General features: G+C 43.4%; 3 protein-coding genes across 3 annotated transcripts; 1 reads left to right on the forward strand and 2 right to left on the reverse strand.

Annotated features, from left to right (window-relative positions):
- Window positions 1–2,848: 2,848 nt before the first annotated feature.
- Window positions 2,849–12,319, reverse strand: SAAL1 (serum amyloid A like 1). The gene is made up of 12 exons (XM_027701546.1): window positions 12,142–12,319; window positions 11,817–11,930; window positions 10,923–11,006; window positions 9,421–9,500; window positions 8,969–9,028; window positions 8,590–8,705; window positions 7,309–7,492; window positions 6,959–7,041; window positions 6,626–6,814; window positions 5,638–5,834; window positions 5,046–5,138; window positions 2,849–4,484 (listed from the first exon to the last, which is right to left on the reverse strand). Exons 1-12 carry the CDS (start codon window positions 12,256–12,258, stop codon window positions 4,392–4,394), a joined length of 1,410 nt encoding a protein of 469 aa, XP_027557347.1. The 5' UTR covers window positions 12,259–12,319; the 3' UTR covers window positions 2,849–4,391.
- LOC113963245 (oleosin-B6-like) lies at window positions 12,257–12,604 on the forward strand. Its single transcript, XM_027674207.1, has one exon. It carries the CDS (start codon window positions 12,257–12,259, stop codon window positions 12,602–12,604), a length of 348 nt encoding a protein of 115 aa, XP_027530008.1.
- On the reverse strand, window positions 12,548–18,724 carry LOC113976412 (serum amyloid A protein-like). The gene is made up of 4 exons (XM_027701555.1): window positions 14,209–18,724; window positions 13,765–13,897; window positions 13,313–13,451; window positions 12,548–12,870 (listed from the first exon to the last, which is right to left on the reverse strand). Exons 2-4 carry the CDS (start codon window positions 13,868–13,870, stop codon window positions 12,729–12,731), a joined length of 387 nt encoding a protein of 128 aa, XP_027557356.1. The 5' UTR covers window positions 13,871–13,897; window positions 14,209–18,724; the 3' UTR covers window positions 12,548–12,728.
- Between the last annotated feature and the right edge of the window lie 426 nt (window positions 18,725–19,150).

The raw sequence follows: 19,150 nt of genomic DNA on the forward strand, positions 1-19,150 counted from the left end.
AGGTAAATAATTGAATCAGGGAGGCAAATAAAAGGGTGAATAGGAGCAGTATTTCCCACTGCAAAGCCTCTGTTGATAGCTATTGGAAATAACCTGGTTTGTTTTACCAGCCTGGTGATGTCAGGTTCACTCAGCTCACACCTCATCGGCTCTGACTGAGGGGCTTCGCTCACTGCAGAGCTGACGGAGAGCAAAGCAGAGCCCCTCGCTGCTTCTGCTTGCCTTCACATGAAGGATCTTTGAGAAATTGTATAAGGATACAGCAGACTGGTCCTTGCCCCAGGTGTAGCAGGTTCTTCCTTTCTCACTGACTTTGGCAGAGCACATGAATTTCATCGTCATCTCCGACAAAATGAAGAGCAAGCATTATAAAGGGGAAAAAAAGATATTTAATTTTGAGGAGAAAATAAAGGGGAAAAAGAGGGAAAATAAATCTCCTGTCACCAAGAGATTCTGCTCTAGAAAAAAAAGGCAAATTCCTCAGTGAAAAATATAACAGAGATACTGCTGCTTTTGTAACTCCCAGTAGCAGCCAAAATAAGGGTAGTGGAAAAGAACAGAGATTTTCAAAGCAAGCAAAGCCACATTAATACATCCATACCTTTTAATGCCAGTATAATAAACTGTGAAGATACTTCACTTACAAATAAGAATTGTATTTTATTCTTTTGCATTCAACTTAGTTTCAGTGAAAGGTGGTTATAATAGGTCAGTTGTAACAACACATAGTCTTACAGAAAAAGGAATCACCATTACAGTTACAAAAAATATGAACTAAAAAAGTAGTGACAGAAAATTAAGAAAGCCGAGTGACATGGATATGAAGAAGAGTAGAAAAGAACTTTCCAGCATCTCAGGTTTCATGGTTTAGTCTCCCAGAAAGGACAGGTTTGCAATATGAGTATCAACAGCAGCAACCATCTCCTTGCACTGCCAAGGGAGCAGATGAAGCATTCTAACATCATTGATTTTTTCCACATATTCCAAATCTATTTGGTTTTATGGTGCTTTGTCCCACCAGGAAAAAGTTACTATGAAGGATAAAGATGCCAAATGTACATAAAAGGTGAGTCAAAAGAATCCTTTGAATGAAATTATTATATAGGTCTATTAAAACTAATTTAAATAAGGCCTTCCAGTCTGCTTTCTGCCTCAATTTTCCAGGTGTTCTTATGCCACAGGTCACATCCAGCTCTCTCCAAGAGGACTGAGTTCCTGCTACTTTAATTCAATGCTTCAGATACCCACTTTAGTTCAGAGTTCTGCACAAAGCATTGACAAGTACTTCTCCTTTTTCCCCAAAGGAAGATGTTACAGAGTTAACCAGGTCTTTGATCTGAAAGAAAGCTGCTCACCTGCTTGTAGATAAATATCCATCTGCTCTGAATCAACTGGCCCAGAGAGGTCTGGCTTGCCAGTCGGTGTCAAAGCACAGTTAGGAGAGGGAATCAAAAGAAGAACAAACCCAAAAACCAAATACCTCCCCAACCCTCCCTGAGCCCCCCAAAAAACCCCAACCCCACCAAAAACGCAGAAGCACGATGGTCACAAAGCACAGGCCAAGGGAGGTCCCTGCTGGCAGGATGATGAAATGCACATGCACCATTTCCAAACATATCATCCACCTGTTCCCACAAATAGTTCCTTCTCCATCTGAACCCCAAAACTTGGCACAGCTACCTTGCATTCACCTTGGCACCAGCCTGTTGCTCCCAAGGGCAGTGCTGCCCCACCCATGCAGCACCCACCGCACAAGTGCTGCTGCTTGGTGGGGCAGAGGGGGAATCCAGTCTCTGTGTCACCATGTTTATCAAGGATAAAAATTCCCAGCATACTAGAATTATCGTTCTGCTGGAGTAAGGCTGACTGACCATTCCTACAGCTTCTTCTAATGTAGATGAGCAGGAAGATGGGACCCACCTGGTTTCCCACATGGTGTCGGTCATTTTTTTTACTGCTCGAGGGCCATCAGATATCAATAATTATATTGTGGAAATTAGTGATGCCACATTTAAGAATTCATCAGCCAACACTGGATCTTAGTGTATTGAAATAATATAATGGCCAGTCTTCGCGAACGAAGATTTTGGGAAAGGTCTTTTACCTTTCAAGCCTGCGCAATGGATTTTTTAGGTGAGACACAGCCTGCGCTGAACTGAGCCCACCCTTTAATCCTAAGGTTCATCTGCCGGGGCCAAGCAAGCTTGGACAATGGCAGTGAGGTCCTCAGGACGTAGGTTTGTTTAGAGTGACCTTCTCATAGATGGATGGCCTCACAGGGCTAACGAGCTCCATCTGTCCGGGGGACTGGGATTCGAACCTGGGTCGCAGTGGTGAGAGTCCCGCATACTAACCACTAGGCCACCAGGGGTCCCCAGTGTATTGAAAAGGAACAAAATAAATAAATTAAAAAAAAATAATAAAAAAAACAAACAAAAACCCCAAAAACAAACAAACAAACAAAAAACCCCCAGATCTTGTCTCAGCTTTTTTGTATATTACATTTACACAGCTGCTGCAAAATTTCAACGGCAATGAATTTCACAAGATGGAAACCAGAAATAATTCTTCACTATGCTGGACCATCATAAAGACACTTATGATAAACCTAGGGATAAACTAAACTCAAAAAAATGTTAACTACTGAATGAGACACATATTAACCTCCAGATATAAAAGTGACTATGCAAAGAAAGCAACAGAGAGTTAAAATAAATATCCAGTGAAGGCCAACACAGACATTATGAAGAGGTTCAATTTTCCCCTTACAATTGACACACTTGAGAGTAATAGACATTTCCAGTGGCTCAGAAAACAAATATAATTGACACTAGAATGAAGGAAAGCGTACAGGGGAGGTTTTAAAAAAAGAAACTTTATTACAAATCTGTAGGTTTAAGAAAATATCCAAAAACTGTCAAAGTAGTATGAAAAATGCTGTCATCCGTTTCACAGCCACCAGTTCGCTCCAACAAACGCAGCATACAAAAACTGACAGAAACCATGGCGATTCTTTTTGGTGACACAAGTCAGATATCTGTAATTTCAAATCCTCTGCTGACAGCTGAGATGCTGCTGGCAGACCAGGGGAATGATTAAATTGCACTGGTTTTGAAAACTGGAAGTTGGGATGAACAGGTTATATACATATACACGTACTGTATTGTACCATGTGTCCAGGTAACTCAGGGCAAACAAAACATGGCCCAGCACAATACCTAAAGTCTGTAAAAACCTGGAGAGACGGGGAATGTGTGTATATGGCATTAAGTTATTCTCTGTGCTCTGGTTCCCATTTTCTTTAACATCTCAAACCAAATAAAGACCAATTGTTTTCCACTCTCATTTACAGAAACACTGAAGCTGATGTGCTGCTGTACTGTCTTTTCAGACTCAAAACATTTTAGATGCATTGGAAGCAGGCACAGGCTCTAAAAATGCAATGCAATTAAAACATCATGTAATTAAAAGTGGGATTTCTAGAAGATTGTAGACTGAATTTCCTGCAAGTGACCTAACACCTTAAGCTCCCCTGAAAAACATGGCATTTCTTGTGTCATTCAGAGATAATTTACACAATAAATGAATGAGGAAAGAACCAATATAAGTTACATTCCTAAACTGAAGCACAGACTGCAGTAAAAAAGCAGAAAGTCTGCAAGTAGGCTAGGGACTAAATCCAAACCTGCCCTAAAACTCTTAACTCTTAACTGACTGCAGTGGCTGGAAGATGCAGCATAGACCATTGGTAACAATATTCTCAAATCCTTTGAACTGCACAGGACTGAGACACCACAGCTCAGAGCTGCAGTGTAGAATAGGCTTCAGTGGAAGAAGTGTGAAGATTTTAAAGGAGCAGGATGAAATACTTCTGTTACAATACCTGCTCAAGGTACTGATATGATCTAAAAAAAAAACCCAAAAAACTCTGTATAACTTAACTCTGTTTTTATCAGGTGCTTGAAGGAGATTTTCTACTGAACAACCCTCCTTTTGCCAACAGCAACTTGAAAGAAACTAGGACCACGGTAAAAAACGACTAGGTGCATTTCATTCATTTTGCTGTTTCAACTTAAAGTTGAAAAGCACAGAATCGAGAGTTGCTCAAAGAAAACTACTCTGCAGGAGAGCGATTAGAAATCAAGAGTCTCTCATTACCAGAGCAAACAGGATGGAAGATGCAGAACTGAATTTAGAGCAATTTCCTTACCCATGCAGGCCAGATTAATCCTAGGTTGATCAGAGCTACCTGCAACATTTCTTAAAAGCCACCTGCTGATAAAGAGGTTGCCTCATTCTCCTGCGTTTACTGAAAACTTGATTTATGAAATGCTGTAATGAAACAGTCAAAAATCTTCATTCCAAAGAAGGAAAATATTCCATGTACATTCTTAGGTGTGAACCTTCAGGCTTGGGAAACGTTTTTCTAGATTGTCAGCAAGTGTCTGGTCAGCCTCACGCAGGACTTCAAGGAAACTCTCCACCTGGAAATAAAAAACACACACAGAAAGAAAAACACTCAATTTGCATGGAACACAGAATTCTTATATTGGTACAGCGGGTCTTTCCATTTCTGTACCTTCCCAGCAAGAGCAGCCAGCAGCAGCCACTGCAATGAATAATGGAAAATGCTCCACAGTAGCTACCTTCCTCCTACACCACACATTTTCAGTCTAAATCTTGAAACATTACCACCTTACTCAAGCTCTTGCTTTCTTGTTTAAAAGTACACAAAGAAAAGCTCCCTATGAAAAATATTTGAAATAATTCTTCTACAAAAACATACAGGACAAATTTTCAGCTAGCATAAATTTTCAGACATCCATTCATGTCAGCACAGTTTGACCCTTGCATCAGCTGATGGTCTTGGCAAAGCTTTGGCTAAAGAAAGGCAGAAGAGACAGAGGGGCAGGACTGTCTGGAATTGGAACGGCGTGGCACCTGTGCCTGAGCAATTCTGCCCTGCTTGTACATGAGATTTGGAAAGGTCTTGCCACCAAAGCAGTATTTTTTCAGCTCTGTCACAGACCTTGTCATATACTCACCGATGCAAAATACAGAGGTAAGAGGTTCTGAAATGCACAGGAACACGTCTGTTCATTCAAATGTCCCTGGTGCAGTCCTTCTAATGTATTTTCCTGCAAAATAAAGTGAGAAATACAACAAGCATGTCATCATCAGTTGTTGGAAGAACAAACTCAAAATTGTGCACAGTATGTGCTTCATTCTTAAAAATGGGTAAAACAACCAGAACTTACAGCTCTCAGAGAAAGCCAGACATAGCTGACACAAAAAGGTGTGAAAGCTCACAGATCACAAGTCTCTTAACCTGAATGCTTCCATAATAAAAAGTGTCCAGCTCAGAAGGAGAGTTTGATAGTATTTCCTTCTCTTAAAATAAATTTACTTTCATTCAAAACAAATGGCAACATACACCTAGAAAATTTATCACACAGAATCCTGGCCCTGAAAATCTGTGTCCCTGCCATCTCACACACTTGTTGCTACTTACCTTCTGACTGATTCTCTAAGAAATTCCCATTATGCAACTGCACTTGCACAGAAAAATGCCCACATTAACATCTTTTTTCTTACCTAACCTGCAGAAATCCCTCTGAGAATTTTGTTTATTCTTACCTTGGTTAGTTCTTGAAGCATATTGGAAAGTAATTCACAGCAAATATCCTTCAAAATTTTTAAATGGAAATCCTCCTCATTTATTTCAGTCCTTCCAGTCTCTTCTTGCTTGGACTCCTTGGAGTTATCAACGGCTCTCTTCCCACAGCCCTCCATGTATTGTAAGATACGAATCAAGCTCCCAATCAGAGGTATATCTTAATATAAAGTAACAAGAAAATTGAACTTTAACACTGAAAATTCTTCTCCATCCTTTCAAGGCATTAGAATTTTCAAACACACCACCAGATTTTACACAAAAGCTATAGGAATGTATATTCTGACAGTGCTGTGCTTTGTTACTCAAAGATCATTCTAAAGAAGCAAGGGGAAATGCAGTAGAAAACCCTAACCATTTCTCCTGCAAGCTAATCTGTATCTATAAAAACTATATGCCAGTGGTAAGGAGTACAAGAAGGAAAAGGTCTTTAGTAGTAACCCAGTGAGGGTAGTGTGTTTAACTTACATCCAGATCATCCTATCTGACAAGCCAAACACGCAACGTCTTTCTGCTGCAAATGACCCTGACTCACATTCCCAAGATAGGCTTTTAATTCTCAAGACTTATCCATGAATTGAAAAGTAACAAGGGAAGGGATAGATGGATTTAAGTAAGTGCAGAATGTCCCCCTACTAAAAACAAAAAACAAACAAACAAAAATTACTATTAAGTCCTCATATTTTAGCAAAGATGAATTCTGTAATTTTCATTAAGTTACCAAACAGAGAAGACTGAGCAGAATTTGTAGATTCTGGCACTGTAACTCTTCAGAGACATCCAGTAACTGAACTTTGGGCTAGGTGTGATTTTGAGTCACCAGTAAAGAGTCTAACTGTATTTCAAGTATGTCAATGAATTGAACCACCATTCACTCCACATAATGTCAATTGTGAACATAACTTTAAATGAAGGAAAAAAGAAAAAAGAACAGAAAAAAGCACAACTTGCTTTTCCTCATCCTGGTGTATTCTTGCTCTGTCTGTGAAGCAAACATTGCAGACAGCACGGACAAAATAGAGGCCAATACAGTCTTCTGCTCCTGCACAATGATCGGTGGATCATCTGGCTGGCAAAGTTCCTGGCAAACGAGGTCATAAAGCAAACTCCAAGTCTCTTTTCCTCCATCAGGAGCCTGCACTTGAGAAAGAAAGAAAGAGAACCCACCAACCCAACAAATTTAATCTAGGTAGGTGAATTACATCTCTCCCCATTAAATATCTGACGATCCAGAAGTTCTGGCAACTCTGGGTCCCATCACACATAGCAATTCAAGCGTCTTACCAATAGCCTGGATCCCCTCATCCACTGTAGTCAGGAGCTGCAGGATATGCATATAAACATCAAGTCCTTCTGGGTTATCTGATCTACACAGAACAAGCAAAAAACAAAGACATGTTAAAGAGCCAATTACTGACTTTATATCCTGTGTGTTTTGGACACAGAGAAGCCTGTCAGCAGTCACTACCATTTTCTTTGCTAACAAACTAGTTGACTCATTTCAAATTATAAGTACAGGAAAATGTATTCCAGTGATCCATCAAACTGTGCTGCTCCCACTAAAATCAAGATGTTCAGACACAAGGTTATAATGAACCTCCCCAGCCATGAAACTGAAAAGAAATCTCACATACCGGACTTGTTTGGCTGCTTCAAGTATACAAGGCACAATCTTAAAATCTGGAAGTTCTTCAGGGGAATCATCTACAGATGGTCCCACAGACTGGCAAGTGCCATTTTTAATCCAGTTTAACATCAGCTCTTCATCGAGATCGAAGAGTTTGTCCACCACTTCACCCACTTTTACCAACAAGTCAACTGCACAAGAGAGAATGTAAAAATTTCAACAAGACTGAAAACGAAGGGCAAAAATCAGCTCACAAAACATTAATATATACATGTATTCAGAGTAAATTCAGTGCAGAAATATATTAATTTTCTTCATGACCTACTATGGGTTGCTATGTTTAATTCCTTTATGTGGCACAAACCAAGTGAAGAGTTTGATAAATAGGAATTGTTGGAAAGCCCACTGACATCTCCAACCTTGTCTTGCCACATGTGAAGCAAGAACTTTATTCTGCAAAAAGACTTCACATTCCTGAAAAGTCCTAACTTCTGCTTCTGAAGAAAAACTTTCCAAGATTTGTCCCTAGATATGCAGTTTGATGGCAGTCTTCCACCTGCCAATCTGCATTTTACTTAGGCAGATCTGTGATTTCAGTTGGATGAGCAGGATTTCGGAGCTTTGCCATTAATAATAATAATAAAAAAACCTGAAAAAGCTAAATTATTAGGACTCTTTGACAAATCATAACTGCTGTTATAATTGAGTTGGATATGAAACATAAATGCTATTCAAAGTATTTGCATTTTTAGGAGCTTGGTGTGGTTTTTAATAAATTAGTTCTAAGAGAGATTTGCATACTACTGACTGTATACCCAAAGCCTGTGCAGTATTCAGCTGCCACTCAGAGTAACTGAATCACTCCTCCAGTCACCATTCCACAAGTATGGCAGCTTTAAAAACGGTAAATACATATATCTGATTTGAAAAAAACTCATTAAATGAGCTCTTGTTTTAAGGTTCAAAAATTACACATGTATATCCCTGAACAAAGACCATGTCCTTTCCTTTCTTGTGGAAAATAACAATTTCTTCTGTTACACTTCTTTTGATTCCCCGCAGAGCTTTCTTATTCCTCTATGCCTGCTTTTTTGATTGGTTGTATATATCTTTATAAACCTGCAAAGGCAGGATGAGTTTGTTTTGGTGTCCTTTAAATTTATGAGGTTCCCTTTATTTTCAAGAAATTCTCCCAACTGAAAATACTTGTCTTTGAAACTGCAAACTTCAGTTCTTATTTTTTCTTCTGCAAAAACCCACTAATTCCCAACTTGTTTTGGCAACTTACCATTTGTAGAGCTGGACATGATAAAGCAAACACAGTCATACACGGAAGGGTTTTCTCGGATTCTCTCAACCCAGATATTGGCCACCTCAGGCTGAGACAGGCAAGTTAACAACAGCCTAGACAAGAATTCCCCATTTAATAAATTAGAAGCCAATTCAGTTCATTTCAGCTGTACAAGTGTAAATCCAAAATAATGAGAATGATGTGATAGAAACAGGAATCTACCTCACAGCAACTGATTCCAGGACAATGCAGAAACAATAAAAGATGAGGGGATGAGAGGATAATAAAACAGTGAGCCCATTTATCAGTTTTCTTTCCAGACCTCAGAACATAGCAGAACTACACTAACGATGCATTAATTTCTGAGATGTCCTACCTGCTTGTTTCCAGAAGAGTTGGGGAGTCTGAATCACACAAACGCTGCAAGAGCACTTGGCTTTAAGGAGAAAATGCAAGGGAAAAAAGTTAACAAAATCTATCCTTGTTTAAAAAAACAGGTATAAAAAGGTAATTTCAAAGCTGCAGCCATGTTCTGAGATTAAAACCAGCTTTTTCTAACTATGCATGCATTTTAACTGTTTCAAGATTGCCAAACTTAGAAATCAAAGATTCAAGAACTTCGCCGGTGATTAAAAAAAGAAATAAAACAATGGTCTGTATTCCTTTTTCCTTCACTGAACACTTCCCACACAAAAAAGGTCAGCCAAAACGGTGTGAAATGAAGATGAGGCATGGCAGGCAAATTTAGATCCTTTTATAACATGTACTTCATGATTGTGAGTCCAGAAAAGCAGTACTCGTGCATGTATGAAGCACATATACACTTACCCAAGATTCTCATCTTTACTAATGGACATGCATATGTCCTGGAAACAGGCCATATTTCCTAATATTCCCACGCAAATTTCCTGAAAAGTCAAAACACAGTATGATGAGGCAACTGCAATGTAGTCCAGGATTTCACTTCCAGTGCAGTAAGACAAAAGTAAGAGAGGTTCAAACACAGCAGGAGCACCCATTGGATAACATGTTTCAGAAAGGGAAAAAGCTGCTGCATGACAGCAACTGCAGCTGAAGGGAGGAATGAGAATATGGGAGAGAAACAGCCCTGCAGGCACCAAGGTCAGTGCAGAAGGAGGGGAAGGAGATGCTCCAGGTGCCGGAGCAGAGATTCCCCTGCAGCCCGTGGTACAGACCATGGTGAGGCAGCTGTGCCTCTGCAGCCCACGGAGGTCTGTGGGGATGCAGAGATCCACCTGCAGCCTGTGGAGGACCCCACACTGGAGCAGGTGGATGCCTGAAGGAAGGCTGTGAGCCCATAGGAAGCCTGTGCTGGAGCAGGATCCTGACAGGACCTGTGGACCCAAGGAGAGAAGGGCCCATGCTGGATCAGGTTTGCTGGCAGGACTTGTGACCCTGTGGGGGACCCACACTGGAGCACTCTGGGAAGAAATGTAGCCTCTAGGAATGACTGATGTTGGAGAAGTTCATGGGAGAACTGTCTCCTATGGGAGGGACCCCATGCTGGAGCAGGGTAAGAAAATGAGGAGTCTTCCCTCTAAAGAGTAAGGAGCAGCAGACACAACGTGTGATGAACTGACCACAACTCCCAATCCCTATTTCCCTGTGCTACTCAGGGGAAGAGGGAGAGAATCAGGAACGAAGTCGAGCCTTGGGAGAAGGGAGGGGTGAGGGAAAGGTGTTTTTGAAATTTGATTTTATTTCTCATTATCCTGCGCTGATTTGATTGGTAATAAATTAAATTATTTCCTCGAGTCTGTTTTGCCTGTGAGAGTAACTGGTGAGTGATCTCTCCCATTCTTATCACAACCCATGAACCTTTTGTTATATTTTCTCTTCTCTGTCCAGTTAAGGAGGGGGAGTGACAGAGCAGCTTTAGTGGGCACCTGATGTCCAGCCAGGGTCATCCTGCCACACTTTTGCAGGTCTGACTAAACAAGTTTATGACCATTTCTGTTCACTAATCATAAAACAAGTAATGAGAAAAAAAGGCAGGCTACTGGTTTTTATAACAGGTCTTGTAACTAGGATTGATTAACTCACTCCCTCATCAGTCTACATGGGTGAGGATATGTGAGCAGACTTGTTTCAGCTTCAACATCACTGAAATACTTACTGATTACATTACTGATACCACATTAAAAACACTGCAAAAAAGCATTCTAAAATTTGATTTTGCGTTTTCTCGTGCTTCCCCTAATACATTCAAACACGCAGTGGAAGGAGAAGGAATATTAGAGTAAATGCACGTACAGAACTATCTACTATTGTTATTAACACACGACAGCTTTTTGACAGCCCATACTTACAGTAAGGCGAGGGCATTTTGATTTGGCAAAAACTCCCATGAATATATCAGGGGCGTTGAACTCCTGAAGAAATAAAGCAACATCCTGTGGAGAAAGTGAATGGAGAAGTAAATGGACCTCTACAATTTTCAAGAGCAAAATCAAACCCTTTCTCACAGCACAAGGACTGGATCAAAGAGATGACAAACTCGCTACAAAAGTTTTGTTATTTGCTAACAGTGAATACCAATAATTCTCGCTTTTCAATGAGACAAGATCAGGAACTCAAGCCCTTCTGGTGATTCAGGATGCCAATGATTTGCTGTACAATGAGACCAAAAGTCACATTGGCAAGGAAAGGTTCTTTTGTTCCTTATCCCAACAGAGGGTCAGAGACACTAAGTAAGAATCCAGTAAACACCACATTTTAAGACATGACATCACCCCAACTTATAAAAAGAAACAAGTGAAGGGGTTGCCATTAGCACCTGATCAGACCATACAAAAGAAATTTCCTTCTCATTTTACCACATTAAAACACAAGATGAGTTCTCTATTTGGGAGTTAAGGATACATATTCCATGTTTATTTAAAAAATCTCAACAAGCCAGCAAATAAAATAATTATATATATATATATATATATATATATATATATATATAAAACTTGAGAATTTCTTCCAGCATTTAAGAATGTTGAGAACAATATCAAAAAGCTATGTTACGTTGCCACTGCAAGTCTGTAGCCAAACTTTGAAAGGCTGTTTATCTACCAGAGAAAACTATGCTTTACCAGCAGGGCGCACTACAATTGCTAGAGGGAAATAAGCCTATTTCGAGAGCTGACCGAGCCCGGATGACTCTGTGCCTTCTGCCACGTCCAGGAGGATTCTGCGGGGCAGAACATCGCTCCTACCTCGTCCATCGACATGTCCCACACCTTGCAGATGTCATTCTCCATCTCCTCGTCCAGCTCCGTCCGGGCTCCCTCGGGGCTGGCGGCAGGATCCGGCTCCGCGGGGGCGATGACCTGGGACACGTCGGGGTGTGGGGGTGAGGGGTACACGACCCGGGTTAACCTCCCGCACCGCTCGGAAGCCGCTGTGTCCCCGGGTGTCCCCAGGGTGTGTCTCCGGGTGTGACCCCGGGTGTCCCCCCGGCCCCGGGAACGATCGCGCCGCACCCGCCCGGCGCTGACCGGCACCGGCCCGCCGGCCCCCTCCCTCCCGGCGCCGCCGCACCTCGATGAGGCGGGTGAGGACGCTGAAGAGCCAGTGCTTGCTGTACACCGTGTTCCCCACCGCGTCCCCCTCCTCCTCCTCCGCATCGCTGCACGGCGGCGACGGGTTGCGGTCCATGGCGGCCCCACAGCCGCGCGGGCACGACGAGGCGGCGGCGCGGCCGGAGCGGCGCCCGCGGCCCCACAGCGCCCCCTGGGCACCGGCGGCCGCTGCCGCCCCAGCGGCCGTGCCAAGGCCGTGCCGGGATGGCGCCGGGATCGCACCGACAGCGTTCCGGGACCCGCCCGCCCAAGGCCCCCACCCCTTGGCAGCCCCCGTGATGCCCCGACACCGCCCCGCTGCCCCCGCCCCAGCGCCGTCCCCCAGTGCCGCGGCCCAGGAGGATGGATGCTCGCAGACGAGGGGACAGTTTTCAGGAGGATTTCTTTATTCGGCTGTACGAAGGCTAAAAAAGACTTTTTAGTCACCAGCGCGCTTGTAGCAAATGTGGGTAGAGCCCTTCCCAAATCTTCGTTCGCGAAGCCTAGCCATGATGACGATGATGTACAAAGGCAAAGGGAGGTGTGAGAGGAGCAGAGGGGACAGCCCTAGTACTTGCTGGGCAGCCCCTTGGGGCGGTAGCGGTTCGGGTCCCCGCCGCTCCGCCCCCACCTGTTCGCCTCCTGGTCCGCCCGGGTGTCCTCGGCGCCTCTGCCGCTCACTCTGCTCTGCCATCCCTCCCGGGCGTCACTGCGGGGAAGGAGGAAAGTCACCTGAACCGACCGCATGAGCTCAGCCTCGTGTGGATCTCCTCGCTCACGTAAAGCAAGCACACTTTTCCTCAGTGCTTCTCAAGGTGAGATGCAAGCACATACTGATCCTTGTCTGAGAGCCCGCATGGAACCCATAACCGTTATGCCGGGAAACGAACCAGCAAGGAAAGAGAGTGTTTTATGACCAGAAATGCAGAGGAAGGAGTCTGCCTTCTCGGGAGGACAAGAAGAAAGGCCTCACACTCATGTGGGAGGAGAGCCACCATTCCTATAGAGACAGGCTGTTCAGGCAGGAACTGCATCCCCTCCCCTCTGCTGTCTTTCTAGGTGAAAAGCTGAGTACAAGTCAAAAAGGACTTCAACTGGGATGCCTGGATCCCTAGCAACTCACTGTTAACAAGCCAAGCACACTCTCTTACCTGATCACTCTTGCTGCCCAGGCACCACCAGGTCCTCTCCGGGCAGCGTCGTAATTCCCACGAGCATGGAAGTATTTGTCGGCACCTTTATAATTTGCCTCACGCATGTCCCGGTACGCTCTGTACATATCCCATGTTCCTGAAGAAAGTGGAGAAACAGAAATGATGTTGACTTGAAAAAGTCACACCATAAATAGTTCAGTACCATTTCAGCCAGGAGTTGAAAGGCCCAAGGAGCTGAAAGGCCAAAGGAGCAGTAACACAGAGAGGCACATCTCCACATCAGTCTTTGCACAGGGCTTTGCCCACAGAAAGCACCTGTGGGGGCTGATCAAGGCCCTCTGCCAGCAGCAGAAACTGGCTGTGGATCTCCCAGTTCCAGGGGCTGCATCCATTGGTAACCCTTGGGGAGGGGGTTCCTAAGAGGAGGGTCTATGGTAAGAGCAGCTTACCTCCCGCTGCACCCCGGACAAATTGTCCAGCTCTGCGCAGTCCAAATCTGTCAGCACTTACACACAGAACAACGGAGAGCAACATGAGGCAGACACAGAGCTTCATGGTTACTTGTCCAAGTCTGAGAGAGAGCTGTGAGACAGAGAGATGAACAGTTCTGGAGCACCTTTGAGAGACTGCTGACATAGCATCCACAACACCCACAGCTGTGCCAGGGCAGCTGCCCAGGGCCCCCTTCTACCCCTGCAAGGAGTGGTATCCTCTGTGAGACCACAAGCTCAGCTAAGGACTCCACAACAGAGGCAGATGCACATGAGAAACTTGCATTCTAGCATTCTCTGCTGCTCTTGTCAGAGAAGCCCCACATGCTAAAGCATTAGTCCTGTTCCTGAGTACCAGCTCCAAACACTGCATATAGTTCACAAATTCAGAATGTCACTTACCACTGCTGAAAGGCAAAGCCCAAGGAGGTGGAGATGGTCTCGTGCTCTCAGACTCAAAGAGGGTATTTATAAGCAATTCAAATCCTTCAAAAGAGGAAACTGTAAAGGATACCCATGGCTGGGAATTCCCCACTACTCCCCCACTTTAAACACAGAAATCATTATTGGAAACCTGCCCTTGTCCTTACTGAAAGTTCATAGCTCCTCTTACACAATTTTTTAGACAGTATGTGGTGCTTCTTCAGCTGTCCACGGGACTATTTGCTCCTCGTAACAAGCAGACTGAGAAACTGCCTTGAAGACTGAAGTGTTCTGTGTGCTTGAAATGTTACACTTGACTTAAAGGTGACACTTTTTTGGGCCCTTGTGCTGGACAGAGCTTGGAAGGGAAGGTGCTTGGTTGTCTGCATGAAGCACAAGGTCAGGTCTGTGTCTGTGCACAAGCAACAGTCTGCTGTGTTACCAGAAGGGCTGCAGGAACTGCTAAGTGAAAATCTCATGCATGCTGGGATGACCAGATGAATCCCAGAGTTGATGGAATGGAAAATGTGAAGTGTTGTTCTTAACTCCATTGCCAAGCAAACCACATACACCTGCGTCCCTGCTGATAATGCTCTAATATAGCACAGACACACGGACCATAAAGAGGCTCTGAATGGTTCATCCTGCCTTGGCTTTGCTTTCACAGATCCTTCCCAAGGGAATTCCAGCCATACTACTGTAACAGCAGCTCAGTGGGGCTTAGGTGGGCTTAAACTAAGCAGAGTTTTTGATGCAGCAGCAAACATTTTACCTAAGGGGAAGTTCAGATCCATACAGCAACAACTCTGCTAGATTTTAAAATTCATATATTAACTGTCAGGTCCTATTGACATGGTTCAGAGTTTGAGTACCCACTGTGCTCTCCCTGCTCAGGAGCCTGCTTGCTTCCCTTGGTTAACTAGCAGAAAGCTCCAGGTTTGAGTGCAGTTGCGCTGTAGAGAGAGGATGCAGAAAGTCTCCCCTTTGTGTGGTCTCACACATGATTTAACAGGTCTAAGAGAGCATTTTACATTCTCCTCAGAAGAGTTACAGGTAGTTGCCCAGTTCACAACTCTGTCACTTCAAACAATTTGCTGCTGGAGCTGCAGAGCAGAAGCATGAGGTAAAAGAGGTACAATAAAGCTAATAAAGTGCCGTCAGGCAACTTTCCTTGGGCATTGCTGGACTTCAGCCAAGAGTTCAGCTTAAGAGGATACATTTTGCACAGACTGGCCTGGAGCGGTAGAACAGATACTCTATAGTACTCTGTATCTCTGAATGGAACAATGGGCAATGAGAATCCAAAGTTCAACCCAATGGACAAGTGAACCTTGCAAAAAGCAGGGAGCAGACACATAATTTTGTCCCCTGCCACCCATGAGCCCAGTGCTTCCCTCTGTAACAACAGCTCAGTTACTGCAGGAACTATGTTTTGCTGCAACTCTGTTCACATCCTAGTCACAACTTATGTTGCAACCTATGTTCTTACAGTACAGGGTTGCTCAAATTTCTTCTCTACTGGCTGCAAGTGGCCCTGTCACCTTTTTGGTTTAAAAAAAAAAAACAAACAACAAAACCCCCTGGAAAATTACTCCCATAAGCTGGGGTACAGGCATGTCCCATTTTGCTCTGGGACCCAGAACAGAACATTACCTTCAAAACTGACTGATGGTATTTTTTCCTACAAGAGCTCAGGTGTTTTGGACTATAGAGGATATTTCTGAATCTTATGCCGTGTTTCACATTCTCTCCAAACAAACATTTTCTGCAGAGAGCAAAACATAAGCATAATTTCCAGATGGTAGGTTCTGGAGGGGATCTTTAGAAGATCTGGGAGTGTATCCCCTGGACTCCTCTCCAACAAGGACAGCAGTAGTGACAACAATGTGGGAGCTCCCTATGGTAACCAAGACAAAGCTCCAGCTTTGTGCTCCAGCGGGCAACAGCCTGAGTTCTGCTTTCCTGTATCCTCTTAGCGTGCACCCCAGGTCACAACCCCTAGCTCACAGAAACAAGCTGCAGCCAAAACTGCTGTTTGCGCAACAGAAACAGACAAAGCTGCCTCTGAGCACGGAGAAGGGTCTGAACAAAGTATTTCTGGCCCAGCAAGAAAACTCTGGCTGCGTGTGCACACTGGGGAAACAACATACTGAAGGGTGCCTGGAGACTGTTTCCCGAGTTTGTACACTCTGATGTAATTAAGATAAAAAGCAACCCCATACTGGTTGCCCTTTAATTCTAAATATCTATAAATGCAAGCTACATTCCACAAAGATTCCACAATTTTGCAATCTGAGAAAGTCAGATTGAGAAATCAGATAAGGTGAATTCCCAGCTCAGGCACAATCACAGACACAGTTATTCTGGGAAGGAACAGTACATTATTTTAGTTTACATGTGCAATGATTCACCTCAGGAGTTTTGCCATGCTCCTGTATAGAATATTTACTAGCATTGACCTCAGGTTTATAGACATGTAGAACAACTGCAAACTTGGCTCCTTTCAAGAAACAGATTGAAAATGCAGATATTTATCTGAAATAAAATTTATTTCCCCAGAGGCTTTGATGATGATTCTAATAGTGAAATAATGTTTGAGGAGGGCATGATGCTTTTTTCTGTCAAAAAAAGAAAACAAACACCACCACCACAGTTTCTATTTAAAGCTGCTCCAGGCAAAGCCCCCTTTATTCATCTCTGCTTTTTAAGGCCTTCTTCCACCATCAGTGACCCACAAAAGCCAAGGATGAGCTGCAGCTCATCTGCCCCAGCGCAGACTTGCTCAAGCCATCAGTGGTGCGTGCTCAGCTGTCTGACAGGAGCTGGTTTAGGGACCACAGCTTTAGGATGAGGGTCTTGCTCTATGCAGCTGCAACTTCTGAACAGAAGACCATTTTATATCACAGTCCCTTCACCTTACCCCTATGAGATGAAAAGAAACTCATCCAGAATAGGAAACAGTGATTTTTCCAACTCTTCTTCGGAGAGTAAACTCTTCCTCTTTATTGACAGCCAAGTTAGTTGAAATCATCAACACAAGCTCACTTTACACATGAAATTTGAACAAACACTTCCCATTATGTTACCTATATGAGCACTCTGACACAGAAAAAGGCTCTGACCAGAAAGTATTGATTTATTGTAAAAAAACCAGAAAACCCATACTCAAAGTTAACCAAGTGTATAAAACCCCAAAAGAAGCAAGCAAGAGACTGCTGTGTACACAAAATACAAGGAGCAAATGGAACCGTTACATATGGAGATAAGCCAGGTACATTCTCAGAAAGCCAGAAATTCCTCCAAGGCAGGCAACAGGAGCACTCAGCTACTGAACTGTGTTAAGTAAACAGGACAGGCACTGAGATAGCAGCACCTCAACTGGCAGGGAAGAGAACAGTCACCAACAGCATCTGGCAGGTGCCTGGCTTCCATTCCAAGTCTTAATGTAAGAGCATGGGGTGTTTCTGATGGCACAGATCCTTCTATTTCCAGTGCCAGAATCTAAACTCCAAAAGATTTAAAGGTTTCTTTCTGAGAAATAGGTCTGAATTGGCTTTTCCACAAACAACATTATTAATGGATGAAAACCTGACACTAATTGTCTCCCTGTAACTTTGTCTAGTGAAGTAACCTACCCTCCACACTGAAGTCTTTATTGACATCAAGATGAAATAATCGGACTGCATCTCTCAAAAAGCTGAAAGCTGTATTACTAACTCCTATTTTGATGAAAAGTATTATAAAGATGCTTTATAAAGAAATATTTTCAAGTTATTTCATAACAATATTATCAATTTTAATAAAATTTAGTTCCAATGAATGCATTAACTTTTTCCTTAAATGACATTTGTGAAAATCAAATACTGACCAGATGCCGTTTGCCCTCTGCTAAAAATGTGAGTCTGGCAGTGATGAGAGTCAAAACTAGAAGCCTAAAAAGAAACTTATTCAAAGATGCATTAAATGCAGAGTGCTGGTACAAGGCATAGTTCTGTAAATGAGATATAAAATCCAAGTAACTTTATTAATCTTCATATTCTACCAGGTACGTAAAAGACTTCTTTCTTGACAGCATCCATCTAAAAATACTCATCTAAACCTTCAGCTTTTAAAAATATTAAAAGAAGACACGCGGTCCTCTCACTTTCCAAAATGTCAGAATTAATTGTTGAATTACCAAAGTTGACCTGGACTTCAGTAAAACCTTTTGACACAGTTTCCCACAGCATTCTCCTGGAAAAATTGGCTGCTCATGGTTTGGACAGGTGCACTGTTCACTGGACAAAAAAATGGCTGGACGTTTGGGCCCAGAGAGTGGCAGGAAATGGAGTTCAATCCAGCTGGTGGCCAGTCCCAAGTGGTGTTCCCTAGGGCTCAGTACTGGAGTCAGTCCTATTTAATGTCTTTATCAATGACCTGGCTAAGGGGATCGAGGGTACTCTCAGTCAGTTTGCAGATGACAACAAGTTGGGTGGGAGTGTTGATCAGTTGGAGGGCAGGAAGGCTCTGCAGAGGGATCTGGATGGGCTGGATTGACGGGTTGAGGCCAACTGGATGAGGTTCAACAAGGCCAAGTGCTGGGTCCTGCCCTTGGGTCACAACAACCCCACCTGGCACTAGAGGCTGTGTACAGAGCAGCTGGAGAGCTGCCTGACAGCAACAGATCTGGGAATGCCGGTTGACACCCAGCTGAACATGAGCCAGGAGCGTGCCCAGGTGGCCAAGAAGGCCAATGGCATCGATGCCTTAAAATACATATTATATGGATTTTAGTGTAGCTTTTTAGCACTTTTGGTATGGTTTGCTAGTGCCTTTGGCCTGTTAGTACCTTTGTACAAGACTCCTAAAATTGTTGTTTAATATTTCTTGCCAAGAATTCCAAGGGACAAAGATTGTAGCAAGGGAAAGAACATTTTATCTG

This window comes from Neopelma chrysocephalum, unplaced genomic scaffold (assembly GCF_003984885.1).
Source record: "Neopelma chrysocephalum unplaced genomic scaffold, ASM398488v2 Primary Assembly neopelma1_24, whole genome shotgun sequence".
In the NCBI taxonomy this organism is placed as follows: Eukaryota; Metazoa; Chordata; class Aves; order Passeriformes; family Pipridae; genus Neopelma; species Neopelma chrysocephalum.